Below are 1,143 nucleotides of genomic sequence, written 5' to 3'. Positions count from 1 at the left end.
TGCTCAGACGCGCGTGTGCTGCTGGGACAGATGCAGGCTTGGGGCACGGGGACAGGGCAAGGCCTGCGGGTGGCCACTGGCCTGCTGCCGCGTCCCCCCCACACCTGCGGGGTGGGGGACAGAGCTGCCTCTGCCAGGGCCCCATTCCCAGGAGGGTGGCCCGTGCTGAGTGTCGGGGCGCTCAGCTCCCGCAGCCTTGAAGAGAGGATGGGGCTCACCCCGGGCACTGCCTGCGGCCTCGGGGACTGCGGGGAAGAGAGGTCGCTGGGCGCCTGCCCTGGTCCAGCACCGCCCTCCGCCCGCCAGCCTCTGGCCCCAGGCAGTGGTGGTGCCAGGACAGGGCACTGAGGTTTGGGGTGCCCTGGGGCCTCTGGGGCGCCCAGAGCCCGTCCTACCTCTGCCTGTCCAGCAGTGACACGCAGGCCTGGGTGTGACCGCGGGGACCGTGAGGGGCTGGGGTGCACCCCGAGCGCCAGCAGCCCGCGGCTGGGGTGGGGGGCCGTGCGTGAGCCCCACGGCTGTCAGCCCAGGCCTGGAGGCCCAGCCCCAGGAGGCCGCACCGGCCAGCTGCCCGCACCCGGAGGCCGGACGGCGCCTGAGCCGGGCCTCCCCGCAGGTGCTTCTTCGCCTCGGTGGCCTCCGCCCTGGCCTACCTGCTGGGCCTGGCCACGATGATCCTCTACACCTTCGTCCAGTACTTCGTGGACGCCAGCCGCCTGCGCACGGACACCCTCTATGCGGGTAGGTGGCCGCGGGCTGGCCCTGGGGCACGGTGTCCGGCTGGAGGGCGGGCGGTGGCGCTGGCCTGGGCCGGGCAGCTGTGTCCCTGGATTTGCCCTCCTGGAGCCGACACGACTGGCCGGGCTGTGGACAGCAGTGACCCTCTGGGTCTGTGGTTCCGGAAGATTCCACGGTGGTCCCTGGGGAGCGTCCCTGTGAATGGCGGGGACTCAGACCCCCGCTCCGCTGGGGCGACGCGGCTGGGGCCCGGCGGCCAGCTCTGCCCTGGCGTGCAGCCCGCCGGCCACAGGGGCCGGCACTGCCAGTGTCCATGCTGCCGCGGGTGGCAGCCCGCCCACAGCGCTGACCTTTCTCGACGCCTGGCCCCGGGGCTGTGGTGTCCAGGCGCTGAGCGGGCGCCCG

The 1,143-nt window shown here is 73.8% G+C and overlaps 1 protein-coding gene across 1 annotated transcript in view; it reads left to right on the top strand.

Moving 5' to 3' along the window:
- Positions 1 to 616: 616 nt before the first annotated feature.
- Positions 617 to 1,143, top strand: part of TPPP (tubulin polymerization promoting protein) — a gene marked incomplete at its 5' end in the record, with an annotated part of 14,532 nt that continues 14,005 nt past the window's right edge. Inside the window, one exon of the mRNA XM_012734905.1 lies at positions 617 to 741. Within this exon, the coding sequence (XP_012590359.1) occupies positions 617 to 741 (125 nt within the window). The remainder of the gene's footprint in view (positions 742 to 1,143) is intronic.

Source organism: Condylura cristata, unplaced genomic scaffold, assembly GCF_000260355.1.
Source record: "Condylura cristata isolate star-nosed mole 26May11 unplaced genomic scaffold, ConCri1.0 scaffold00091, whole genome shotgun sequence".
Classification (NCBI taxonomy): domain Eukaryota; kingdom Metazoa; phylum Chordata; class Mammalia; order Eulipotyphla; family Talpidae; genus Condylura; species Condylura cristata.
Note: the sequence above shows the minus strand (reverse complement) of the source record. Positions and strands in the feature narration are given on the sequence as shown.